This window comes from Gekko japonicus, unplaced genomic scaffold (assembly GCF_001447785.1).
Source record: "Gekko japonicus isolate JY-2015 unplaced genomic scaffold, Gekko_japonicus_V1.1 scaffold695, whole genome shotgun sequence".
NCBI lineage: Eukaryota > Metazoa > Chordata > Lepidosauria > Squamata > Gekkonidae > Gekko > Gekko japonicus.
This window is the reverse complement of record NW_015159731.1, coordinates 590,725-616,771: the sequence shown is the minus strand read 5'-3', so window position 1 is coordinate 616,771 and position 26,047 is coordinate 590,725. Positions and strand designations below refer to the sequence as shown.

Below are 26,047 nucleotides of genomic sequence, written 5' to 3'. Positions count from 1 at the left end.
CTACACCAGACATTTTTGGACTTACAAATACCAACCTGATGTAGTAAGGAAACAAATCAACAAAGCCAGAATGATACAAAGGGATAACCTGCTGCATAACAGGCCCAAGCAAAACAAATACAGAACATCAAACCAGTTCAAGTCATTGTTAATTACCTACAACCTAAACTGGAAAATGATAGTCCTCTTTCACAGGCATTGGGAGGCAAACCTTTTTTCGCCTACAGGCAGCCTCCTACCTTAAATAACTTCTTACCCACAACATAGCTACCCCCTGAAACTATTAACTATAAGTGATAAAAATGTCTTTCATTAAAAAATAAACGATGAGATTATTAATCATACAAACTGTACTTTAGTTTTGCATGAATTTGCAGTATCACTGAACTTTCATGGCTTCATATAAGAGCAAATAAAACTAGATTTCTGACTGTACATGTCTATTTTCCTACAAAAGTTGGCAAACTCTATTTTCTTACAATAGTGAAATAAAAATTCAAGACATTACAAAAAGGCAGAACACAATACTTTAACGATAAACCACAAATGCCATCTGCACACTATAACATCATTCTGAAACATAACTATGGCTGCGTTCAGATGGGCACTTCAATCCACTGTTGCCCTGCCTCTAATTGAGTCAGATTATTTTGTGACAGAGAATTCTGATCAGACTCACCCTTTTTAGCACACTTCAAAGCGCTTTTACATGATCAGATGGCAGCTGGTAGGGAGTCAGCCATTTTTTAAAAAACGTTTGTCCTCGGAGCATGCCCACACGCACTGATCAGCCTGTTGGGATATGTAGTTCATGGGGATGTTGCCCCCCCTTTCTTTAACAAAGTTTGCTTTCTGAGCATGCACACAAGCACTTGCTGAAACTGCTGGGATATGAAGTTCACAGCCATCCTCCCTCTAATCTTTTCAATTTACCCCTTCCCCAAAGGAAAGAAAAAAGCTATCTTGAGAGTTTTTAAAAAGAAAACAACATTTTGAGCAGCCCCGGGGGGAGGGGTGAGAGAGGTTCATATATGCAGTTATGTGCTCCTCGCTAACTAGTAAAACAAAATGGCGGCTGGAAAACAAGAGACCAGTCAGACCTGCCTGACCGCTTGGGTGCTATCAGACAGCAGGAAATCCGTTTTGGAACCAGCTCAGATCAACAGGACTGGACTTTCTTAGATTTCAAAGAAGTACACAGCAAAGGGGGGGAGGGACTCAGACGACTGTGGCATGACAGACAGTTGTTGCTGTCTGATCATGCACTTTAAATCCGTAAGGGAATGGCAACGGATGAAATGGCCGTCTGAACTCAGCCACAGTCTGGACATATGAGGAAGCCCAAAGTTTAGTCATTATTGCTCTCTAAGTAACAGGTCTGTTTTTTAAACAGTTGTTTTTGTTTTTAAAATTTTACAATTGGGGTTTTTCAGTTATCATGCTTTATCCATTGGTCCATATTTTAAAAAATAACCTACAGCAATCTATCTGCACAACAGAAAAACACTATTCTATTGCGAAGTTTTCAGAATGAATGTGTATTACTAAATTCTATAGGTTTAATTATATTTTCTTGAGAGCAAGAGGTTTGTCCCTTTGAGAAATGGAATGGATGTCAACTTTTCAATGATAATCAAAGAAGGCAAGTTAACTTAAGCAATAGCAATCTGTATTGCCATGCAGATATCTGAAGTACAATTTTCAGCTTTCAGTGAGCTCACACAAAAGTTACAAGGAACATAGTGAAAAGGGATTTTTGACAACTTCTAAAGAAGATCTAACCCACTCAATATAGTCAGGGAAACATTATGATGAGGAATCAGTTAAAATACAAAATTAGTAAATCAAATAAAGTCAAACCAATTTAAAAACGGATAAGCTTGTAATCTTCCACAATAAGATAAAATGCTAAATAAAGAAAATAAATTTTAAAATAGAATTAACTTGACATTAATTCACTCAAATATATGCTAACTTGTCTATCACTGAAGTTAAACATCTAAAAAAAAAGACCTAGGGGAGGAATGAATAAAAGTATTCCCACATACACGCTGGTGTTAACTGAAAGAAACCATTAAGGTTTGGTAAATCCTCCAGTCATGAGGTAAATTTTAAAGGAAGAAAAAGAGACAATCATTGCTATTTTAAAATCTGGGATTAGGAATTAACACTGCAATATCTTCTGAATGTGCAAAAATCAGGACACACATTGTTTCACAGTAGCACCTACGCTTTATAGATCATCACCAGCATGACAGAAAAATGGTCAGAGAGGAAAGAGTAGACATTTAGGCCAGGCTAGGTGAGCAGGAAATTACTCATTTAGCCCCAGAGCTGAATAATATTGTGTTACAGTGCTGGAGGCAGGGAGCAGAACTATATTATTTGAGCAATTTCTTCATAGTTTATTCCCTTCCCTTCCTCAACCCACAATTTCCTGCAGAACCTGTGATTACTTCATTTTTTAAGCACTGAAAATTATGGATGCAGCATAAACGTTATTGTGTTCAGATACAATTAATTCCATTTATTTATAATTTTCTTTAGATTCATCTTCCTGTATAACTGTACACCATCCAGTCTAAATTTTTATTACAAAAAAAATTTCACATGGAAAAGTACAGCTGTCTATGCTGTGCCTTTAGCCAACGATGGTGATATAATTCTTGGTACTGTTGCACCAAATAAGAGAGAGATGTATTCTGGCTACCGTGGGGCCAGCTCCTATGCCACTTGAGTCATACTCGGGTTCAATGTTCCCTCTAAGCTGTGGAGTCTTGTGAGCACAAATCCTACTTTGTGAGCTATGGGCATTAAAGTTGTCAGCGAGCCATTAGGTTGCTTCATGAATTAGTTTGCTTTGAGGCCATCCTTCCTGAGCTAGGGCAAAAATCTGTGAGCCAGAGGCTAAAAAACTGTGAGCTAGCTCACACCAACTCAGCTTAGAGGGAACACTGCTCGGGTTCATCCTCCAAAGAGCTCCTCTTATTGTTTTTTATAACTATCACATTATATGAGAGGCAGCACAGAGTTCAACCTTATACATTTTTGAGCACTTACTAGTGTTCATAAATTAAATTATGACACTGTCATTAAAAACTAACTGCTAGTAGCGCTATCACCAATGCTCCAATGAAACCTTCCTATCACTCTGTTCATTTGAACAGGGCTATAGATACCTCCTATATAGCTGTGTCATGCAGCACTGAGCAGCACTACCAAAAACATTTTTCTAAAAGTAGGTGACTACAGCAATCAGTTTGGAGGCTGCCAACTGGAACTATTTTCTAAGATGCACCAAACACATCATCCGGGGAACACTGTGTAATAATAGTGCACAGGCCAGTGCCCACAACACAGAGAGTGTGATTCTATTCGATACAAAATTAAAACAAGCAGAATAAATCAAAAACATTTTTTTAAAAGTAGGTGACTACAGCAATCAGTTTGGAGGCTGCCAACTGGAACTATTTTCTAAGATGCACCAAACACATCATCCTGAGAACACTGTGTAATAGTAGTGCACAGGCCAGTGCCCAAAACACAGATTCTATTCAATACAAAATTAAAACAAGCAGAATAAATCAGCTCCTAGGAAAATGGGACCATGAAAGGGAAAGAACAAGAGAACAAACTGATAACAGTGTTGTCTGGGGTCTCCTGTTATAGCAGCAAGGTAACTGCAATACATTTGATAGTGCAGAACGACCTTTTGATTACCTTTTGCTATTTTTCAAGACGTTTTCTGATTTTTACCTTCTAATGTACAAGAACATAAGAGAAGCCAATGCTGGATCAGGCCCATCCAGTTCAACACTGTCCCACAGTGGCCAAAAATACCGGGTGCCATCAGAAGGTCCACGAGTGGGGCCAGGACACTAGAAGCACTCCCACTCTTGCCCCCCAAGCATCAACAATACAGAGCATCACTTGCCCCAGACCTAGAGTTCCTATCTATAGGTAAAGGTAAAGTCTTCCCTTGCTCGAAACTCAGTCGAATCCAACTCTAGGGATGCGGTGCTCATCTCCATTTCCAAGCCGAAAAGCCAGAGCTGTCCAAAGACATTTCCTTGGTCATGTGGCCGGCATGACTAGAGGCCGAGGCACACAGAACGCTGTTACCTTCCCACTGAAGCAGTACCTATTTATCTACTTGCAAGTTCTTGCTTTCGAACTGCAAGTTCTTGCTTTCCAGTCTGCAGTTCAGCGTCTTAACCACTTGAGCAACACCTTGTGGCTAATAGCCACTGATGGACCTCTGCTCCATATGTTTATCCAATTCCCTCTTGAAACCATCCATGCTTGTAGCCACCACCATCTCCAGTGGCAGTAAATTCCATGTGTTAATTACTCTTTGGGTGAAGAAGTACTTCCTTTTATCCGTTCTAACCCGACTGCTCAGCAATTTCATTGAGTGCCCACGAGTTCTTGTATTGTAAGAAAGGAAGAAAAGTACTTCTTTCTCTACCTGCTCTATCCCATGAATAATCTTGTAAACCTCGATCATGTCACCCCTTAGTCATCGTTTCTCCAAGCTAAAGAGCCCCAAGTGCTTTGACCTTTCTTCACAGGGAAAGTGTTCGAGCCCTTTAATCATTCTAGTTGCCCTTTTCTGCACTTTTTCTAATGCTATAATATCCTTTTTGAGGTGTGGTGACCAGAACTGTACACAGTACTCCAAATGAGGTCGGACCATCGATTTACACAGGGGCATTATGATACTGGCTGATTTGTTTTCAATTCCCTTCCTAATAATCCACAGTGTGGCATTGGGCTTTTTCATTGCAGTCGCACACTGACCTTCTCCTGCTCTGTGTCAATCAAAGCTTTACTCAGCCAGGATGCCTGTGCTCCTCTGCTTAGTTCTCTTATTCTCCATCCATGGTCTCTTCTAGATCCATCTAGATCCATCCTGGATGCAGCTTTTCAGGGATCCTAGGGCCTTTTAGAATACGGTGCAAAAGTAAGGCCAGTGAAGGATAAATGAACTAAGAGAATAACTGAGCGTTCCTTGTTCCATCACAGGACCCCCCTGCCTCGGCCTGCTCGAGAGGAACTCTCTGCACCGGGCGGCAGAGGGGGAGGTGCAGAGGGACGTGGCGGGAGGGCGGCCTGGCTGAAGCTTCTGGAGGGGACCGGACGGAGGACACAGTTTGCATTCCTCTGCAGCCCTGGAAGGGGTTAAACCCGCGGAGCCTTTTGATAGAGAGGCCGCTTCTTTGCCGCGCCGCAGGATTGTCCTGTGATCAGCACCTCCCCCCTAACCACAGGACCTCTACAGAACATCTGATCACGCTACAGGACATCTGATCACACAACCGCGTGTTATTTTGCTCTGGGGCAAACAGCCACGCTTCCCCCCCCCCGCATTTTCCTGCCCGTGTGACCAGGGCCACAGTATTCCAAATGAGGTCGCACCACTGATTTATACAGGGGCATTATGATACTGGCCGATTTGCTTTCAGTTCCCTTCCTAATAATCCCCAACATAGCGTTGGCCTTTTTTATTGCCGTCGTACATTGTTTTGACATTTTCAGTGAATTAACTACTACAAGATCTCTCTCTTGGTCAGTCTCCATCAGTTCAGATCCCATCAACATGTATTTATATTTAGGATTTTTGGCTCCAATGTGCATCACTTTGATCTTGGCCACACTGAACCCCATTTGGTGCCCAGTCACCCATTCTCAACAGATCCCTTTGGAGTGCTTCACAATCCTCCCTGGTTTTCACCACTCTGAACAATTTTGTGTCATCCGCAAATTTAGTCACTTCACTGCTTACTCCCAACCTCAAGTCATTAATGAACAAGTTAAAAAGCATTGGACCTAATACTGATCCCTGTGGTACCCCACTGCTTACCACCCTCCACTGTGAAAATTGCCCATTTATACTCACTCTGTTTCCTATTAATTAGACAGTTTTTGATCCACAAGAGGACTTCTCCTTTTATTCCATAACTATTGAGCTTATTTAGGAGCCTTTGATGAGGAGCTTTATCAAATGTTTTCTGGAAGTCAAGGTAAACAACATCTATTGGGTCCCCCTTACATCCTGATTACTGCTGTAACACATTATTTTAACTTTCTGGTTTTAATTCTGTGCCTAGGATTTTTCATAATACACTCTACCTACCTACCTTTCACTTTAGTTTATGCTACCAAAATAAAACCCCATAATATTGGGAATCTTTTTATCCTTATATGGAAAATTATTTTTAAAAAAGTTTTCTGGTTGCTTGAAAAAACAGATGGTGGTAGCTAATGTTTTTATATGAGTTGGGTGAAGAAGATTGATTGGGGATGTGGGAAAAGAGATATGCAGGATAAAACTCAGGACATCTTCCATATGTGGGTGCCTCAATATGTTTTTCCATATGTGAGAGCCAAAGTGCAGTGGTACAAATCTGTCATTAAGCAAAAAAGAGGGGGGGCTGAAAATGAAAGAATAGTGGTTGGAAACTGGTTCGAAAGATCAGTGCAAGATACCTGTTCCGGGCTATTTCACAAAAGCCTTTTGCCTGTTTTGTGTGGTATAAAATTGTGTATAAAAACACAAACACAACACAACAACATATCATGGGATTTGTATGGATATTGTCCTTTCAAAAGCTGTTGCTTATTACTTTAAAAATACTTAATAAGGAAAATTCATTTCAAATTGGAGTATAAGTACCGAAGTACTTATTTCTCTCTCATGTTCACTAGCAGAAAAGTTGGTAACACTACTAGTGTTACAGATTTTCACGAAATGAGTAATGAGTGTATTTCCTTTTTATTACTTGACATTTCCATGGGAACCCTAGTTAATTTGCTGCAAATTTAATGTTACAAATAGTCCACACACACACACACACACACACACACAAACAGTTCTGCTGATAATGTTATACCAGAACAGAATCCTGCTGACTTTGCCACAGTGGTGTTGGCTTTGCAAAATCCACACTTGTTATGGATATATATTTTTACCTGTCAGGCATCTGAATACCCAAAGGAACTATAATGTGCAGAAAACAATGCATCATTCTGCAATTTTTAATCCTTGTAAACTCAAGACTATGGAGCCCATTATCTGCTTATTTAATGTTATATTATGTTCATAACACCCTTGCTAGGCAAAAGTAAAAGAACATCAATAACAAACTCACAAAACATATCTAGCCAGTAATAATTACAATGATATGAATAGGGGTGTACCAATTTCCACTTCTTTAGCTCCCCAAAACTGTTAACAACAGAAGCAACTGATGGAGAGGAGTATCCCAAGGATTTATGCAAAAACAGCTTCTCAAATAATATAAAAACAATGGACCAAAGTATATGGTAAAAGAAAGACAAAGAACAGGAAAGGGGCAGAAGAATCACAACGAAGTATCTGTTACAGTCAAGTCAAGTCAAGTCAAGTCAAATCAAGCAGAACCATATTGGCATAAATTATCAGAACCATTTATACATTTTAAAACCAGTTAAATTTGTTACAGTCAAATTTAGTAAAATCTGATATTCACATGCAACTAATGACAATCCCAGAAGAATTTTTGAATACCCAAATACAACAAAGTCAAGTGATAAAACGTTTAGATTAACATTAAGAACATTATGATTTAGCGTTCTAAAAATCTCACTTCCCAATTTCTCTTTCCTCCACAATATACATGTATCATGCATTTTGGCTTCTGAATCTTATGGCACAATAAATTTTCCAATTTTTAAGGTAGTATAGGAGTCCTAAATTTTACTTTGAATACAGTGCCAAAATTATACCAGACATTAATGCCACTTCAGTGAACAGTAGTTGCAAAAAAGAAAATGTATTTTGTTAAGATAATGCTGTACAAAATGGATCACATTTAGATACCTTACCTTATAAAAAGATTCCTGTATTCTTGCTTTTAATTTTGAACTTCCTGTTTTCATGCCAGACACTAAAACAATGTCTCCTTGTTTAGCAATCTTTTCCATCTTCATTATATAGGAAGGTGGTATATATGTTGATTCTGAGAACTTGAGGATACTATAAATATTAGACATTATGTTTATGAGTATTTTAACTACTAGTGAAATACAATCATATATACCAAATACATTAACATCTGTAAAATATGAAGCATCTCCTGGTGAGCCTCAAATCTCTCCCTGATATAACAGCATGCAGAAGTTACTAGCTTCAAAGGACGGCGGAAGACAGGAGGGCCTGGCGGGAGCTGGTCCATGGGGTTGCGAAGAGTCGGACTCGACTGTGCGACTGAACAACAACAAAAGAAGTTACTAGAGGGGGTGTATCTAATCACATACAAAGACCAGACATGGTATTCAGCCTAAAACTGAGTCTTTTCTGATTTGGCTGATTCTTTCCTAGTTGTACCGGAGCACTCCATTGGAGCTATGAGCATTGCAGATTGGACCTAAAAAGATCCATGGGCTAATGAAATATTTTACATCTTGATGAGTTGTCCATGTTGTATCTCAAGAATATCTGACCCCACTTACTCCATGGGTGAACATCTCAGTGTGAGTAAGCTCCATTCTGTGTATGATCAGTTTTATGTATATCTTCATTAAATTAATGGAGTGATCAGTTTGAATTATATCACTGAGGAAGGCTTATTGCTGAAATGCATTTGGTATTGGTTTTTGCATATGGAGACATCATGTACCTTTTAACCTGTATTTATATGAATGGACATTTGTTTTTATATTGGTACTTATATGCTTAACCATTGGACTGTTGTTTTTAAATGATATTTTAGCACTCGTGGTTGTAATTAGATTATATAGTATATTTTGTACATTTGCACTATGTGCATAGTTATGTTTTACTTTCTTTGTCTTTGTTTCAACCTTTTTGGTTACCTCTCTCGTGCAGGGTTGTGTTTTTCTCCCCTTTTTTGGTTATACCCAGCTACAGAAATCATGCCTTGGTTTACTGCAATGTAAACATGGGGCTGCGTTTGAAAAAACATTTGGCAACTGCAACTGGCCCAAAACACTGAGGTTACTCACTTGTATTCACTGTGCTGAATGCACAATGCCAGTGTTTGAAGATTGCCACTTGTTGCCACTTTGCTTCTGAATGCAATTAAAAGTGCTGTTAAGTTGGCAATGTATAATCGGCATGTTGGTGTGGTGTAGTAATTAGAGCATCAGACCAGGACCAGGGTAACCAGGTTAAAATCCTTTACTCAACCATGAAAGCATGCCAAGTAACCTTGGACATATCATAATCTCTCAGCCTATCCTACTGTTTTCCCCTATGAAGTCCGAAGGGGCCTAGGACTGGGGTGCTCCAGTGAAGAACCACATGGTCCCATAACAGCTTATCTAAGAACTTTGAGACTTTGGTAATACATAATGGGCATGTTGGTGTGGTAGAGTGTAGTGTAGTGGTTAGAGCATTGGACTAGGACCTGGGATAACCAGAATCCCTTACTCAACCATGGAAGCCTGCCAGGTGACCTTAGGCCTGTCAATCTCTCACCCTAACCTACCTCACAGGGTTGTTGTGATGATTAAGTGGAGGGGGGAATCATGTGAAAATCCTCTTTGGGATTTAGATAAAAAATAAGTAAGTATGTTCAATGGGTTACAAAATTATCTCCTGCTTTTTTGAGCTACTACACATTTTTTATTTTTATTTATGAGGCTAATTTTAATTATTTTACACTGTTTTACGGCTTTAAATAACTGTTCGTAAGTAATCCTGATGTCTGAATTTTGGTGGAAAGGCACAGTATTTTTCATTTTTAAAAATGGCTCTACTAAGCTTCAACACATTTAAATCCCGAAGGAGTTAAAAGAAAGTTAAGCATATGATTAACCTTCCTGTTGAAAGCAAACATGCTCAACTTCATCTGCACCAAGCTCATTTTTTAATAAATGGCAGTGTTGAAGTGAAGTATAAATTTACTGTATGTTGCTTCCTGATTAAGAGCATCAATTTAATATTCTTGTTGGCTCTAATGTGCAGAAACAGGGGAAATTTTGATTTAGTGCTTTGAGTACTCCTTGAATATGGTCAGAAATTCCAAAATATAACAGAAAAGTATTTTGGAGGCTCCACGGAAATTAACAAATGAAACATCTGTTGTTTCATTTATGGTGATGGATACTAACTAAATAGGTATATACAACGTGATTCAGCTTCACTGAAGAACAATTTTCAAAGAGTATCAATAACAGGAGTACAGAAACACATGAGGATCTTGAAAAATATCCAAAGAGACTGTTTTTGGAGATCATTTAAGGTTAATGGGTTTTAATCAAAATGGAAAATGAAACAAAAAAAATTCAAGTCTGAAATGGAGTGTGTGTCCTTTAGGGACAATGCAAACAACAAAATAGAAATACAAGTGAGTCACACTTCTTCTTCCCACAGTTTTGCTGTTAATGTTCGCAGCTGAAGGCCATGAAAGTTAACTCACACGGTCAGCTGTCGATCACAGATTTCACTACTAACAGATTTGTGAGCTGTTTGAGAGTTTGACAGCAGATATAATCCCAAATCTTTCAACAGAATTAAAGATTAATTTAGAACAAGTACTCTGAACATCTTGTCCAGAATCACAAATAAGCAACCACTGAAATACAGTGGCTTGAATTAGTTCCACTGCTGGAAGGATTTCCATCTGCAAAGTGCAATTTCCTCACCTTCCACTGAAACTCAAAATGCACCCCCCCATAATGGTGCTTCTGGGGGGCATGGACCCCACAGTGGAAGTCAGAGGTCTGTAGAGGGATGACTCTATGGCTTGCTATCAACCCTGAAGCCATGGAATAAAATAAGGTTGGATCCACTCAAAGAGGGAGGTGTTGGGAAAACATCATTCCTCACTTCTCTCTTTTCCCAGGAAGCCTGGCATTTATATTCAAACTCCTCTTGGATTATCAGAAGTGTTGTAGGCAACATGCATCAATAGGTGGGAGGTTGTAGTGTGTGGGGGAATCAAGTAAAACCGCCTCTTTCCTGCTGATGAAAGCTGAAAGTAGAAGAGGGATAAAAATTTTACGTGATTCCACCTCTCAACCTTTGCTTGCAAGACTTCACTGACCATCAGAGCGGAGTTTGGGGTCAAATATCAGGCTGCTGATGGAAGAGTGAGTGGAGAATAATCCACTCCTCGACCGCTTTCCATTAACTCCTCCAGTGGAATCCTAAGTATTTATTCTATGGCCAAATTAAATAGGCAATCTAATGAAGCAATAAACTAACACATTTACTCATACACCTTTACTTTGCAGGATTACCTGAAGAACCACCTACTCCCCAACCACTACGATCATCTTCGGAGGCCTTGCTTTGGGTGTCCCTGGAAGAACTACCACCTATTTCCTCATGAACCTGCCCTACCACTATGATCATCTTTGGAGGCCCTGCTCTGGATGCCTCCACCTTCAGAGATTAGGGAGGTGGCAACCCAGGTGAGGGCCTTCTTGATCATGGTACCAAAGCTCTGGAACTTTCTTCCAAGGGAGATTCATCTGTCCCTGTCTGTTGCTGTCTTCCGCCAGTGAGTGAAGGCTTTTTTGTTTCATTTGCCATTTCCTCAGTGATCCCTCCCTCCTAACCAACGTTTTAATTGATGTTTTTATATCATGTATGTATTTTACCTCTGTTTTTAATTGTTTTAATGATGTACATTGAGGGGTAATGGTTTTAAAATGCTTTTTTATCATGTCTGTTTTCAATTGTTAGCTGCCTTGATGGACCTTGTGAGGGCAGAAAGGCAGGATACAACTAAATAAATAAATAAAATGAGAATGAAAATATTGATTATTACTGAAGCTATGTAGCATTAGGGAATAAAATCCTAACTGTAGATTCCTCTAAAAGAGGCATACTTCTATAATTCTTACTGCATACTACTTGGCAGTTTTTACTATCCTACAAGTTTGTCTAGCCATCAATACTTCTGACTCACTTTCCAGAACCCATAATTTTCCCTTGAACTATTTGAATTAGCCAACAATGTAAAGAAAGTAAAATCCTTAGTTTATTGCTACTTTGTGGATCTGAGCCACAGGCCTTGTATTACTGAAGTCGCTTTGTTTTAATTAAGAGTAATTTTAATGGCATGTATGCTGAACATGCAATTATTGCACGTCTTAATTAACTAACTCATATGCAGCATTAAAGAGAATTTCAGTTTTAACTGCAAATCACCAATATGAAAGTCTCTTTATAAAGGTATGTGTAGCGGTAGCTTGAGACCAGTAAGATTACCATAGCCTTTGACCCACTTATTTGTGCATCATCTATGGAAGCCCACAAAAGGCTCGGTAAATTTCCCGCTTTTGCTGCTTGCATGGCATTGCAAAAACCGTTTACACACGTATGGCTAGTGGACCATGTTTGGATTGATGGGCCAGGCCTCTGCTGGGTATATATTGTATTAGTTTTGTCAGTTTGTTGCTTTCTTTTTGCCTTCCTGACCAGAGAAGATGGAGAGAAATACTGTGAGAAAGTAACGTTTTTCTTGAAGGAGACTCTTCCTCATGCATCCCTTTCCTCTAGAAACTGCAATGGAAGTGAGATTAATGATGCTTTGCCTATAGAAGGACAGTGCAAGGGCTCAGGACAGCACCTGGAAATTCTGCTTGGCACCAACAAAGGAGGAAAGCAGGTAGTAAATCAGGAGGTCCAATCAAACTCTCATTTGTTATGATCACCTGCTATGCCAACCATGGCTTGTTCAACAAATCACATTTTGTTGCAATATCTGAATGCAGCCATTGGTTGCCAGTCAAACTTCTGAACCACCATAGCAAGTAATAAGGATTAAATTGCAAGTTAGATCTAAGAAGAGATGTATGGTCTCTACCATTCGCTGCTGCCCCAAAAGCACTGAATTTTTAAATACTTGGACAACCTCCCCTTCCCAGAGGAGGAGAGGAAACCAGAAACTGTAATGGAGAACACCATAGTAAGGGTGACTCACAATTGAGGCTTCTGTACATCAGTTCAGCAGCTGTACATCAGCAACTATGTACAGTCCAGAATTTGATAGGGAAAAGCACATGATACAGAAATTTTGCTTAAGGTAAGTGTGGTCAATGCTTAGATAGGAGATCTCCTATAAACTCTATGCATAGTGCCACGATGGAACTATGATGGGATATAAACATAATAAAGTCCATGCTGTTTGTTCTGTGCTAGTATTTTTTAAAAACTAGCGTCTCAACCAACATTTGTTCCCTCATTTCTACTGTGCTGTGGCTTGGACAAAGGCAAAGAATAATGCTTAATGGGACAGCGTACAGATCGTAACAGCATATAGGGTCCATGCACATTCTGAAGAGGTGGTGTGAAAATGTGCCTGCAACAGCAGGCACTGGCTGAACAGAAGCAAAAGAAAGAAGGGAAAACAGTGGGAGAGTGAGTTTAGATGACAAACAAGGCAACAAACAGAAGTGATGTATATAGGTAAGTAGGTTGCCAAGGAAATGAGGTTAAGAATATTTGGTGTTTTATTAATTAAAAATGCTTACTCCTTGGACTCAAGGTAGCTTATGCAAGAGGAAGCAGAAACCAAGAAAACAGAATTGTGGCAGGAGCTGTTTGGAGTAGGTTAGGAAGGAGAAGGATGTAGGCATTAAGGGGCTTAAGAGAGGATGGCTCCAGGGGATGGTTCGATTTTGGATTCCAGATTTGAGTGCCCAGGGTCCTCCTCCCCACCTCTGCCAAATGCTGCTGCTGTCTCCCTTCCCACCCACCTGACTGTGCATCCTTCAATGACAAGCCCTCTAACCACCTGCATTCACAGGTCCCTGCACTACTCACATTCCCTTTGCTGGACGATGCTGGGTAGTGCATATGCAAGGGATTTCATTTGCCAACCCATTCAGCTATTGCTCATCTTTACGCATCAAAGCAGATATGCAAAAATAACTTAAGGTCTACAAATACAAATATAAATTATGCTCACCGCAGTGCATTATGGGAATCTGAGACTCCATTAGCTTCTGGATCTTTCATGATTGTCCATTCAAAAGCAAGCCCTGCCAAAGTGCTAAAAGTGTTTCCTTTAAACAAATCAAGAAATTAAGCATCAAAAGCCAGATAACAAAACACTGTTCCCAAACCCTAGAAATTACCTGTGCAAGCACAATAAGCAGGAAAAACAGATGGTAAATGAAATGGAACCTTAAAGAACCAGTACCACAGTTTTATTGTAAAAGTGGAATAATTACTTCCATGGCAGAATTAACTTACAATTCTACTGCCTAAGTTTAAGGAACTGTAGACAGAGTAATTTTGGTCACAGCATCCTTCCCTTGACTAACAGAAGCCAAGTGCAATATATTAAAAAAATTGTGGTGTAGAGCTGAGATCATATACAATGTAACCTAAACCTTTTTAAAAAATGAAAGTAACTGATAAGGCAAGCCGTGGGAAATTAGAAATGGCATGAAAGCAATATGAATCAAGGCTTAGTTTCCACTAATGTATAATTAACCTTAGGAGATTAAATTTAAATTATTTAATCTTCCAGAAGTACATTTTCTTTTCATTTAACACTGCATGCTATGAGCTACAATCTGAATGCAAAGCATCCCACAGTCTACAGAAGTCTGCAACACACCATATATCTGGTTTTAAAAATCTAGTCCTATTCCTAGTACTGATAAGTGGGCAGTATGTCAGTAAGTAACTGTTTCAAGCTGTTCCATTTTCCTAGCCTATGCATATGAATTATGATTGGTGAAAGAAATCAAATACTGAAAGTTAAAAGGGTATCTTTGCCAACTGTTACATTGCTCATGGCAATTAGACCACTAGCATGAGCAGCTGTTTGTCCAAAGAAGCCAATGGAAGTAACACCGGAACCCTTTCACAGACTGCACTGCACAGGTAATTGTGTTGCCACAGTAACTCTTAGGAATCTGCAAGTCTCTGAAATCTCAAGAGCTACTACTGCATATAATTCATTAAAAGCTATTACATCAACCCCTGCCAGTTTGGGGGAGAGGTGATCTACAACCATTATTGAAGGCCAGCTCCTCACTGCTTCAGGACACTGACACCTCATCTCCCAGGGATGTCAATGTTCAGGCTACACTTTGATTACAAATATTGCTTATTACCTGCAAAGAAGTTTTTAGAAACCATAGATGTTTACTCCTCCCTGTCCCTCAAGCCATTTATCCTGTAGCCTATTGTGTTATAATTTTCAGTCAGAAGGAAGGATAGAGCGGCTGTGTAGCTCTTCTTCTATAAATGCTAATAACGTGGCCAAAACTAATGAAATATGAAGAGTAGAAATGGCATATGGACATTAATCTAAAGCTAAGACAACATTCTTGGTTGCATAATCGCACTGTACCTCAGCAGAGTTACACCCTTCTAAATACATTGAACTCAATGGATATAGAAAAGTGTAGCTTTTGCTTAGAACCGTGCTGTTAGTGACTATTCATAAACCATTTCTCTTACAGTCTTTTCACATCAACAATTATTACTACATGACTCTAATACTTTCTTCTTACCAATTCCCAAGGCAAAAATCTAACTGTTACTACAACTAATTTGTAACACAAATTCACAAGTCTGAAAAGGGTTTCTTTCCCCTTCTTCTGACAAATCTGGGTTTTGAGCCATCACTTCATTTTCATTTCTAAACAATCTCTTCACCCTGACCTGGATATCCCAGACAAGCCCAATCTTGTGAGATCTTGGATGCTAAGCAGGGTCAACTCTGGCAAGTGCTTGGATGAGAGATCTCCTTGGAATACCAGCAGTCGGGAGGATAAGGGCAGATTTCATTCAGCCACCTCTCTGAATATCTTCCAGGCCCCCAGTAGGGGTCAGTCACCAGACGTTGCCATGATTTCCAGGTGAACACACACGCTCACACACACACATGCGCGCGCACACGAAAAATACAAAAAAACTCAAAAAACCCTCTTCTGCCTGCATGTTTTTTGTTAAAGCACACTCAATATTTTTAATTTCACTGCCAAATTCCTATAATTAAAATGTCATATAACTATTTAAACCACTTATTTGCTTTAGCTTGCCTTTAATCTTACTTAGTCTGCACTAAAGCATTTTATAATGAACTTTACTTTGAAACTTGAGTGACTACAATGGAATGTGGAATATTATATTCTGCCTCCCCACTGTAAACTATTATTTAAAAATATAATCATGCTGAAAGGGCTTGAAGTTAGCGTATATAAAATACACTGATACATAATACATTCTTTAACAATACAACACTGAAACAAATCTTTCATTAATATTGTTGATAGGTAATGGAAAAGCAAAGCAAATAGTTTTTTTTAAATGCAAAAATATGGAACAGTGCTGAAGCTGTGTGTTTGCAGCAGATATTTGGCAGAGTGAAATTCCTCCTCTAACACTGGCCAGAGAACTGCAATAGCACACGATTTTTAGAACATAAGAAGAGCCCTGCTGGATCAGACCAATAGTCCATCTGGTCCAGCGTCCTGTCTCACACAGTGGCCAACCAGTTCCTCTGGATGGCCATAACAGGGCACAGAGACCAAGGCCTTCACCTGATGTTACCTCCTGGCTCTGGGATTCAGAGGATTAGTGCCTCTGAATTGGAGGTTCCCCTCAGTTACCATGGCTAGTGGCAATTGATCTATCTAATCCCCTTTTAAACCTGTTTATTCCCGTGGCCATCACTACGGACTCTGGCAGCTAATTCCACATTTTAATCAGTCTCTGTGTAAAGCAGTATTTCCTTCTGCCCATCCTGAGCCTACTGTCCATCAGCTTTATTGGATGCTGTCAAGTTCTAGTACTTTGGGAGACAGATACAAAGTTCTCTTTGTCAACTCTCATCACCCCATGCATAATCTGGTTAAACTCTATCATGTCCCCTATTTCTAATCTGAAAGTCCTAAGCTCTTCAGCCTTTCCTCATAGGGAAGGTGCTCCAACCCCCTTATCATTTTGGTTGCCCTCCTCTGTACTGTTTCCAGCTCTGCAATGTCCTTTTTGAGATACAGTGACCAGAACTGTACACAGTACAATGCTTGAATTTTCAGTTGCAGTGGTGACTCTTCTTTGGTTGTGAACACAATGTGAATATCATTAATTATGTACAATACGTCTAATAGGCAGTTTGACACCCCCGGAAACAGAAACAACAATCTCCTATACCAGCATCTGCCCATTAGTCCAATTCATGAGAAAGCATCACAGCTATCTAATGTAAGCGAATATTGATGTTATTGATCAGCACCATGACTTCCTTTATTTCATTTTTCCTTTGATCTTTAAAGGACAGCTTCTAAGCACAGATATTTGGAAACTAGATATTTCAAAACCTCACCCATACCAGCCTTCCTAATTTCATAGTAAAAACAAAAAAATCAGCAGCCATAAATTTTGAAACAAAAGTAGTCTTTACAGCCACAAGAAGAGCAAAAGAGCAAGAAGAGCAAAAGATGAAATGCCATATAACAAAAACTCTTACCTTCAGAATCTAATGCTCTAATTTTCAGTTGCAGTGGTGAATCTTCAAGATACAGTTCTTTGGTTGTGGACACAATGTGAATATCATGAATTATGTCAACTATAGCATCACAGCGAAGCACCTGACCAGTCACTTGATGAGATATGAGAAAACACCATGTTACTCAATCTGATTTATTTATTTACATCATTTATACCCCAATATTCTTCCCAATAAAGATTCAAAGTTCTGTACAACATTCTCTCCTTCCTCAGTAGAAAAGAGCAAGAGTCCAGTAGCGCCTTAAAGACTAAATAAATATGTGGCAGGGTATGAGCTTTCATGAGTCACTGCTCACTGCTCTTTTCTACTGCTACAGACAGACTTAACACAGCTACCCATCTTGATTTATCCCCTTCAGATTAATATCACAACAACTCTATGAAGTAGGTTAGGCTAAGAGTGTGTGACTGGCCCAAGGTCACCCAGCAAGCTTCCATGGCAGATTGGAGATTTGAACCTGGGTCTCCTAGATCATGCTCTGACACTCTAACAAACCTTCATTCTTCTCCAGTCGCTTATCTCAATCACTGTGCAATAACAAAATAACAAGCTAGTCTCTCAAACAATATGGATAAATGTTTTTGACTTCCTTTGAAGGAAGGAAAATGAACATTTCAGAGGCATTTTGACTTATTCTTACCTCATATATTCTTTAAGATCTGGCAAATCAAGACCTATTACTTTCAAAGCTTTACAACACATACTCTTTGTATAAGAACACCCTTATATTCCAACAAACAGATTTACATTTTTATTACTAGCTATAAACAAACTGTTGCATTTACTCACATAGGTTTAAAATATTATTGGTACAACTACCATTCAAAAGGTACTTTAACATATTTAATGAAGAGGTATAAATATCAGCGTAATGATGAATGTAAACTTCTTGCAATTATAGACCAGAAAAAGAAATGATTGTTTCCCACTGGATAATTAAAGGGGATGTTGCCTAATTAATCACAACAAGGAAATGATGAAATGAGGTAAAAGATCCCTTTAATTCTTTCATTACTACTAACTCTGATAAAAGTATCTCAAAATGATAAAACAAATACATGTTCAAAGGAACTTATTTCATGAAAACTGCACTGTTTTTTCTATACTTACACTGCACTGGCTTAGGGCCAAACTGGACAATACCAAAACCCCAAATCCACCATGGGAACACAGCACCACTTTAGAGTCTTTTTCCCCTTTTAAAATGCTGTGAGGCTCTCAATCCTGCTGGTGAACATAGCACATGGGGGATGAGGGGCTCCTGTCTCCCTACCATGCTGTTTTCAGCACTCAAAACATGCCACCATTTTGGATTTCAAAAACAGTGTGGGGAGACACAGGAGCCCCTCATTTCCCCCACGTTGTGGTCAGAAGCAGAATCATTATGAAGTTTTTAGAAGTTTAAAAAATGGCTCAAAAATGGTGCTATGTCATCATGGTGGACTCAAGATGTGGTAGATTGTTCCTTAGAGGGGGAACCAGAAGTGCCTGGTTGAAACCTTGTCACCACCATGAGCTCACCAGGTGGTGCTAGGCAAACCACTACCTACTGAACATAGAGCATCCAATTTGAAAGCCTAGAATAACTGGGGATATGCCTGAGCTATTCTATACTATCTCACAAACTGCCTTGACCTGCAAATAGGTCAACATAATTGACAGGCTGGGGAATTTTGAGGCCAGACAAAATCCTGATTTGTATGCTCTGATCACATTGGATACAGCCAGAAGGCACTAAAAAACCCCTATCTGCTGGGTAATCACTAGACTACTGTAATACACTGTACACAGATTTCCCAACAAAGTCAACCTGGAGACTCTAGTTTGTACAGAATGCTACAGGTTGGTTATTATCAGGAACTAGGACGCAGCATGAATATTACTCCCATTCTGCAGTTATTCCACTGGTTGCCCATCAGTTACTGGATTTAATACCCTTCATAGCCTTGGTGCCTCATATCTGCAGGACTACCTCTCCCCCATGCTCCACCATGACAGTTTTGCTCATCTGATCAGGGCTTTCTGCAGGTGCCAACCCACAAATGGGCAAAAACAACTGCCCATACACATGAATTCTCAGTTGCAGCCTACACCTTACAGAAAGGCCTGCCTGAGGTGGTCAGAAAGTCTCCCATTCGTTTGGCACTCTGCACACTATGCAAAATTGAATTATTCAGGACAGCTTTTAAAAATACCTAATAGGACTGTACTGTAATGAAATGGTTCAGAAAGCTGCTTTCATAAAGGAACAGGAACTATGCACTATACAGCTGTATATAGTATGTACTGTCTGTTGGTGTAAGTATGATCCTGATTTCTGCATCATTTAATATGACATGTTAATGCTTATGCCTTGTTTCAGGTCTCTTATCAGATTTTTGCAATCCAACCCTTACTGCATGATTTACTGCATATCCCATCCTGTTGACTGTATTCACTTAATGTAAAAATATTAAATAAATGGGATTGGGAAATACAAAGCTGCATTCTAGAATGGCTCAGGCATGTCCCTGGGTCACTGTAGATCACTGAGTCATAGACCTGGTCCAAGCCTCTGTACAAATCAAGAATGTATTGAGAAACCTATGCTGACTTCCACAATCTATTTCACATCCATTCCGTCCTCCATTAAACTTTTTTAATCCAGTACTCTCACTCCTAAATATTATCTCAGTTTCACCATATGGAGAGTTACTCTCATGCATCTCTTGCATTTAGAATTGTAAGGATGCAAAAGAGATCACGATTTCCAAGTATCCATTGCTTTAAAAAGTCGTGATTTACATACAGCCCTACAATAAGATCCTATGAATACAGTTGGACTTACTTCTGCACAAGCATAAGATTGGAATGTAACGTTATTCCCAGAACTGAATATTCACAAAGAACACAGGTTTACCACTTAACAGTTATTCATGTTTCAACTCTCTCCATCAATACATGGACGCTACCCAGGTTCTATCATCGGTGACCGGAAAAAAGCCCACGTGGAAATAAGCCCACATGGAAAAAAGCCCATACACATAAAAGCCCACACGGAAAAAAGCCCACATGGAAAAACACCATGTAAAGCGCCATGTTGTTGTTCAGTTGCACAGTCGAGTCCGACTCTTCGCGACCCCATGGACCACATCACGCCAGGCCCTCCTGTCTTCCGTCGTGCTCCGGAGTTTGCTTAATTTCATGTTCTTTGTCTCGATAACACTGTCTAACCATCTCATCCTTTGCCATCCCCTTCTTCTTTGACTTTCAATTCTATTGTTTTCCTCTATTGCTTTGCATTGTTCATTCAGGAAAGCCTCCTTATCTCTCCTTGCTGTTCTCTGGAAATCTGCATTCAGTTGGGTAAATCTTTCCCTTTTCACCTTTGCCTTTCACTTTCCTTCTTTCCTCTGCTATTTGTAAAGCCTCATCAGACAGCCACTTTGCTTTCTTGCATTTCTGTTTCTTTGAGATGGTGCTGATTGCTGCCTCCTGTACAATGTCACGAACCTCTGTCCATAGTTCTTCAGGCACTCTATCAAATCTAGTCCCTTGAGCCATTTTTTTCACCTCCATTCTATATTCATCAGGGATCTGATCTAGGTCAAATCTGAATGGCCTAGTGGTTTTCCCAACTTTCTTCAGTTTAAGTCTAAATTTTGCAATGAGGAGCTCCTGATCTGAGCCACAGTCAGCTCCAGGTCTTGTTTTTACTGACTGGATAGAGCTTCTCCATCTTTGACTGCAAATTATAAAATCAATCTGATGTGTTGCCCATCTGGTGATGTCCATGTGTAGAGTAGCCTCTTAGGTTGTTGGAAGAGGGTGTTTGCTATGACCAGTGTGTTCTCTTGACAAAACTCTGTTAGCCTTTGCCCGGCTTCATTTTGTTCTCCAAGGCCAAATTTGTCTGTTATTCTTGTTACCTTTTGACTTCCTACTTTAGCTTTCCAGTCCCCTATGATGGATATCAATGTTCAGTCTTGCCATCTCATTTTTGACCACGTCAAGCTTACCTTGATTCATAGATCTTACATTCCAGGTTCCGATGCAGTATTGTTCTTTGCAGCATCAGACTTTCCTTTCACCATCAGAAACATCCACAGCTGAGCATCCTGAGGGGCTCATCTTCTGCCGTCATAATACATATTTATTTGTATTATATTTATAATTTATAATGGTAGATGACCATCTCCATTTATGAGAATGAATATAGGCATTACCTATATTCACATGCAACAATCTGTGTTGTGATTTTATCAATTATAATCAAATAATAATTTTGCTATGTTATTAGTAAATCACTTCATTACTATACAAAAGTGGCCTGTATGGAGAGGGCTTTAATGCTCTTGAGTGTAAAGGCTTGAAAGGGAAAATACAGGAAATAAAAGTGACCATTTCGTTATCAATGAACTTTATTAAGTAGGAAAAACAATAACAGAAATTAAACTATATATTTATATATATATAGAAATATTTTTAAATAAAATTAAATACTTTAAATTTATTAATTTACCATTTCTAATTTACACTGGGATGACTGCAGTGAAATAGGGAATTAAGAGCACTAGATGACATGGTTGCCTTTTCCATTATTATTTGTTATTTAATGTTATCTTATGGTTTTGTTATTCTCGGGGGGACCCAATCAGGAAGGGAAGCGACCTCAGCAGGGTCTAATGACTCAGAGTCCACTCAGCAAAGCAGCCATTTTGCCCAGGGGAACTGATCTCTGACATCTGGAGAGCAGTTTTAATTCTGAGTGATCTCCAGCCCTCACTTAGAGAATGGCAGCAATAGTTTCTGAGGAGGAAATGGCTGGTGGAGGGTGGAGTTTATGGCATTGTATCTGTCTAAGGTCCCACTCCTTCTCAAACCCCACCCTCTCCAGGCTCCACCCCTCAAATCTCCAGGAATCTCCCAACCTGGAGGTGGCAACCCTATGTCCTTCCCAGCCAACCATCAACCTACCGTTATCTTTCCATGATCTCTACAATCTAGAGAACAGCTGTAATTCTGAGTGATCGCCAGCCCTCACCTGGAGATTGGCAGCAATGATTCCCCAGGAGGAAAAGTACAGTATTTCTCTACAGTGGAGACCAAAGCAGCTTACATCACTCTCCTCTCCCGCTTTTGATCTGCACTGTGAGGCAGGTTAGGCTGAAAGTCTGTGACTGGTCCAACATTACCCACTCAACTTCCACAGCAAGAACCTGGGTCTAGCAGACCCTGCTCTAAAGCGCTAACTCCTATGCCTAGGGTAGCCAACCTCCAGGTGGAGCCTGGAGATTGCCGGGTATCACAACTGAACTCCAGACAACAGATCTCTTCCCGCCCCCACCCCAGAGAAAATAACTACTTTGGAGGGTGGACTCTATGGCATTCTGTTCAGCTGAGGCCTCTTCCCTCCCCAAACTTTGGCTTCCTTAGACTGGCTTCCTTAGACACAGAATATCCAGAAATTTCCCAACCTGGAGCTGGCAACCCTAGTCAGGACTGGCTCCAATGAGTTCCTCACAAAGGCCTGGAAACTTCCTTTGTCTTTTTACTGACAGAACCAAGCTTGGTTGCCTAGCAAAAGCCACTGAGTGAAAAGTTAGTCCCACAGGAGCCAAGCAGGATAAATGTCTTCATCAGGAGAGACAGCTGTTTCGATAGTTAATTCTGTGAGGGAAGAGTGTCCAGGCTGAAAGCGGGCGGGGGAGAGAAGCAGACCCAGAAACCAGGCAATGGGACGTGAGTACTCTTGATTGGTGGTTGATGGGCCAATGGCTGATAGAGTGCATAGCACAGCCCATGGGAGAGCTGGAAATGGCCAATGCTCAAGACAATTATATATACAGGATACCTATTCATTCTCATAAGTGGAGCTGAATGGTTATCCACCATTATAAATATCTATGGCGCTTTACATGGCATTTTTCCATGTGGGCTTCTTTCCATGCGGGGTTTTTTCTTTGCGGGCTTTTATGTGTATGGGCTTTTTTCCACATGGGCATTTATGACCGTGGGCTTTTCTCTGTGAGCTTTTTTCATTGGGCTTTTTCCCTAGAACCTCTATCATCAGCTCAAAATGGTCTTACATCTTACAGTTAACTAATGCAAGTCTTACCATGCTATCTATCACACATTTCCATTTCTTTTTTTAATTAGTTTTTCTCTCTTTTTTGGTGAGTATTTTATGTGCTTGAATGTGAGTGTGCGCCTGTATTTGTGTGTCCAGAAGTCTTGGTTGACTTCTGGTGATCCCTAGCAGGGCTTGGATGTTTCAGGGAGGTGGCTTGCTACTGCCTGTCCCTGCGTCCCAGCCCTGGTATTCCTTGGAGGTCTCCCATCCAAGTACTTGCCAGGGTTGGCCCTGCTTAGCTTCCAAGATTTGATGAAATCGGACTTGCCTGGGCTATCCAGGTCAGGGCCATTTTCTCTCTTTTTTCAGTTTAAAGCACATTGCCTTTTCTTACCTTTTAAGCTTCTTCCTACAGAAGATAAATAAATACTTTGCTCATTCCTGCTCCCTTGCAGTACCCTCTCCTTCCCTCATCTACAGACATATATGAAGCCTTCTCCATCTTTCCTGATCTCTGGGATATTTGTGCTTGCAACAACAAGCATTTCACATTTCTGACTATCAAATGACAGGAAAGCTGAGATGGATGCAGATGTCTCTGCTCAAATCATTCCAAATCAATCAGTCCTGGAAGAAAGTAGTGCATTCTAGTAGAAATAAGCAGGATGCATAAATGAACTCTGCACCAATTTCAGTTCTAATCCATTGTTCTGGGTCTTTCCACCCACACATCCTCACTGGTTCCAAATTTGAAAGAGGTAAGTGGGAAAGTGCATTGCTAACACTCAATATATTCATTAAGGGTCTTATGGAGAAGACATCTGTGTGTCCCAACCCTACAGAAACATTGAACTTACTCATAATAAGAGGCTCTAAAAAGCCTAACATCATTATACTTACTAACATCTTCAGCCAAAATAATACTTGTAAGACGTGTCGGTTGTGATGATCGTGCCTGGACAACAGCCTTCTGAGAACACTGCCGACTGTCTTGTTCTACAGCTTCTATGCTGGCAACTTCTGGTCTGGTAGAAGACCTTCAAAAAATATATATCTTTAAAATCACTGGAATATAACTCAACTTTGTATATATGCAATACCGTACCAAAATTCAAAGTATAACTTATCTTGAGGGCGAGGTAAAAATCAAATAAATAAATAAATAAACCTGTAGCAGCTCTGTCAAATGGTACTGCATATATACAAAGGTTTTGTCGATTTCATCCTTAATTTGAACATTTGTACTTTATGATTTCTCCCCAAAGGAGATTCAAGGAAGCTTACAAAAACCCAGCAATTAAAAAACACAAAACCAAATGTCAACAACAATATAACAGTACCCTAGAGACAGAGAGAAACTGAATTTCTCCCTTTTGCATGGACTATATTTTTAGATAAAATAATTAGTCCAATGTGCGGACCACTCTCTCTTAGATACTGGATTTCTAATTAAAGAAAGCTCCACAGAGAAAAGGATGGAAATTAAATACTTTGTTACTAAAATGTAGATTTAGCATATAAGAAGATAAAGATTTTTTAAAAAAATAAGAATCACATTCAAGAAGTTAAATTCACAATGGTCTGGGAGGCAATTTCAAAGGATATTTTATATGTCAGAGGGTTTATTCTAAAAAGAAAGGAAAATGTGAGTTAAGTGATTAGAAGATCAAACAAGATATGAGGAGAAACTGTAAGTAATAGTCCTTGCAAGTTACAAGTGCACATGGAACTGACCAAGGACAAACTTAAATTATATGATTATACCTTACAGCTAAATCCTTACTTTGCTTGAAACAAAATCTTTTTCAAATATGGTCATTAGATGGGAAAAGTTTTGCCACACCTTTTAGCAGGAAATTAAGTAGGGTTTCTGTTAGATCCTCCTCCTCAAGTAGTGGAAAAATTTAAGCAATTCTTTGAAGATTCATATAGGGAAGAAAGACCTAACATGAAGGAAATTCAGGGATTTTTAAATTCCACAATGGAGAAGATCTATTGACTTAATGTGATGCTTGCAGACTTCTGAAAAGCATCTACAGAATAACTGTGACAGAAAAAAAGATACTGGACTAGACAGACCTTGAGCCTGGTCCAGCAAGATTTTCCTTACATTCTCAGCAACTTTTTCAAAAGTGATGTAATAGAGCAGGGGTGTCAAACGCACAGTCTGTGAGCCAGATCTGGCCCCTGCAGGGCTCCTGTCCGGCCCGTGAGCAACTGGCTCTGTTGCTTCGTGTTCTTGCTTCGCAGCTCCTTTTGCCCAGGCTCTCTTATTTTCCACTTTGCAGAGGAGAGGAAAAAAGCCAAGCCTCCCTTCCCTCGACTAGCTGAGGGGTCCTCCTCCTCCACCTCTGGGGAGGGAGCAGGAAGGAAAGAGCCAGAGAAAGAGAAAGAAAGAGAGGAATGGAAGCTCGTGGCACTTTTAAGACCAATGTTTTATTCCAGGTATAAGCTTTTGTGTGCCTGCACACTTCTTCAGAAACAGAGAGGGAGGAGGAAAGGGAAA

At 39.8% G+C, this 26,047-nt stretch overlaps 1 protein-coding gene across 1 annotated transcript in view; it reads right to left on the bottom strand.

The window, feature by feature from the left end:
- NUP210 (nucleoporin 210kDa) overlaps window positions 1-26,047 on the bottom strand; it is a 148,948-nt gene that overhangs the window by 115,687 nt on the left and 7,214 nt on the right. The window contains exons 2-5 of the mRNA XM_015428914.1: window positions 24,442-24,578; window positions 17,448-17,579; window positions 13,926-14,022; window positions 7,867-8,017 (exon numbers count right to left, since the gene is read on the bottom strand). Of these exons, the coding sequence (XP_015284400.1) occupies window positions 7,867-8,017; window positions 13,926-14,022; window positions 17,448-17,579; window positions 24,442-24,578 (517 nt within the window). The remainder of the gene's footprint in view (window positions 1-7,866; window positions 8,018-13,925; window positions 14,023-17,447; window positions 17,580-24,441; window positions 24,579-26,047) is intronic.